At 39.5% G+C, this 2,291-nt stretch overlaps 1 protein-coding gene across 1 annotated transcript in view; it reads right to left on the reverse strand.

Annotated features, from left to right (window-relative positions):
- The window catches only part of LOC101853181, a 7,383-nt gene continuing 5,092 nt past the window's right edge, over positions 1 to 2,291 (reverse strand). The window contains exons 4-5 of the mRNA XM_035971060.1: positions 2,030 to 2,165; positions 1 to 541 (exon numbers count right to left, since the gene is read on the reverse strand). Coding sequence (XP_035826953.1) covers positions 369 to 541; positions 2,030 to 2,165 — 309 coding nt within the window. The 3' untranslated portion in view covers positions 1 to 368. The remainder of the gene's footprint in view (positions 542 to 2,029; positions 2,166 to 2,291) is intronic.

A 2,291-nucleotide genomic window follows, 5' to 3' on the forward strand; every position in this document is an offset into this window, starting at 1 on the left:
GTGATTTTCCAAAACTAGGTAACTTTATCCGTTGTCAAGTTCAGAAAACAAAACAAAACAATAACTCTTCAAAACAAAAGCACACTTGTGTATTATGGAAAATGTTGGGGGTTTTTTTGTTTTCTTTTTTTGGGGGGAGTTAAAAATATGACAATACATTGTAGTAATTATTAGTAGATCTATTACTATTACAACACAAATCTGTACCCAATTTTTGGAAAACACTCTTCAATCCGCGCAATAACAAAAACAGTGATGGGGGAAGATAACTGTGCCTTTTTAAGCCTTCCTCTTTCAATCCTCGAAGTAACAAAAAAAAGTGATGGGAGAGATAGGCATAACTACCACAGTGCCTTTTTAAGCCTTACTCAGGCAAAAATGGAACCAGCAGTAGGACAGAAAGAAGACGGGAGAACGGTCGTGAGGTCGGCGCGGGATGCCAGAATCTGGATTTCGTCCCCTGCGACAGTGTCCAGGATCCCCCGCATGTCCGCCGGCCGGTAGCCAATGTTGCCGTCAGGGAGAGGGGGGAGCACAAGCCCTGAGGACAGTTGATGAAATACAGACTTCAACATTATGAAGACTACAGGGGGAAAACGACGGTAGTCACTGAAAATGGTGAGGGTACCAATTTTGAACGCTTGTTGGCTCATAACTATATTTCTGATCAACTGTTGGTTGATTATTGTTGTTAGATTTCCCATTCAACAACACTTAACACACTTAACAGTAAACCACCAGTCAAACAAATAAGGTAATAAAGTTATTAGTTTCTCAAGCTTCTAAAAATGACACTCTCACAATTTCCAGTTAGTGACTACCGTCGTTTTCCCCTAATTTAGATTTATGGACCACTTGCAAATTAGGCTAAAATTCCCCGAAGATTTCCGTGCTGTGCGTTGTGGTTTGGCCCCTTTGCCGTTAGTTAAGAGATATTGCAGTTGCAGTATGCATTGTTAACCCATTAACGCTTTAAGAGCAAAAATAAAATTGAAACATTTCTTGCTGTTTTATTTCTTTTTCGGATAAAGAACAAATCAGGGCTGTCTGTCAAGGTGGTCTTTAATTTAACTCATGTTGAATCTGTGGGTCAGATTCCAACAAGCACCAACAAGCACATAAACAGAATCAACCCCATGTGGGAACCCCATTGCAAACACTGTGACTACCACGAGGAGACCGTTGAACATCTTCTCCTTCACTTCCCAAACCTGGCAGTTCTTCGACGCAAGCTCCTACACACACCTACAGACTTACAAAGCCTGCTCTACTCTGGTGTTGACCAGATGACAAGGACATGTGGTTACTTGAGGGAGGCATTGCGCTGCCAAGAGCGAAATGCTCGCAGCTAAAGGGATTTGAAAACAACAAGGGCAAAAAAAAAAAAAATGTTAACATTCCTTGCTGTCTGTTTTGTTTCTTTTTCGGATAAAAAAAAATAATCAGGGCTGTCTGTCAAGGCGGTCCTTAATTTAACTCATGTTGAATCTGTAGGTCAGATTCCGAACTAGAGATTTTCATGAAGTTTGCTTCCATGTATCTGTCGGGAAATACATAGTACTAGTACATGTACCCGTTTAATGATAAGTTTGTTGTTAAATATTGTATGTAAAAAAAAATTTTAATCCAAAAATGAACCACTGTTACTTTCCAAAATCAAACCTCTCAAACTCAAATTCCCACCATCAAATATGATCAAATCGCTCAAAATTCCAAGGGGGGAGGGGGGGTATTAATATGTTCTTATTCACAGTAGAATTGTAAATTGTTTGATTTTTTCAATGTCATGCTTACTTTTACTTTTATACTGTGCCAGAACAACATAGGAGGAACTGCTGCTTTTTCTTTCCTCATCCTTACTATCGTCATTCCCCCCCTACTTCTTTTGTATGTTTGTCACTCTCTTGTGAGCTATTTCCGGGGTACCTTGATAGTCGAAGCAGACTAAAAAAATCAAATCACTCAAATTCTACAATGATCATTTCCATCCATCAAAACAAACGAATTAACAGACTTCCAACCAACTGACCTATCTTTATGCCAAGAGACCTGGCAGTAACCGCAGCTTCACGGGCCCCATTCACATCGTTCGGCTGACCATCAGTGACCACAAGAATGACCTTTGAAGTGGTCGCCTTACTGTCCAACAGTAGAAGTGTTGCTTCCTATGCTCCGGTAAGAGAGAATAATCATAAGATATATAGGCCTATATATATACACATGTTAAATTAAATAGTGGGCTAAAAATGTAAATGTAATGTAATATTACATGTATTTATCATGCTCTCTCT

The sequence above is a fragment of the Aplysia californica genome, unplaced genomic scaffold (genome assembly GCF_000002075.1).
Source record: "Aplysia californica isolate F4 #8 unplaced genomic scaffold, AplCal3.0 scaffold00369, whole genome shotgun sequence".
NCBI lineage: Eukaryota > Metazoa > Mollusca > Gastropoda > Aplysiida > Aplysiidae > Aplysia > Aplysia californica.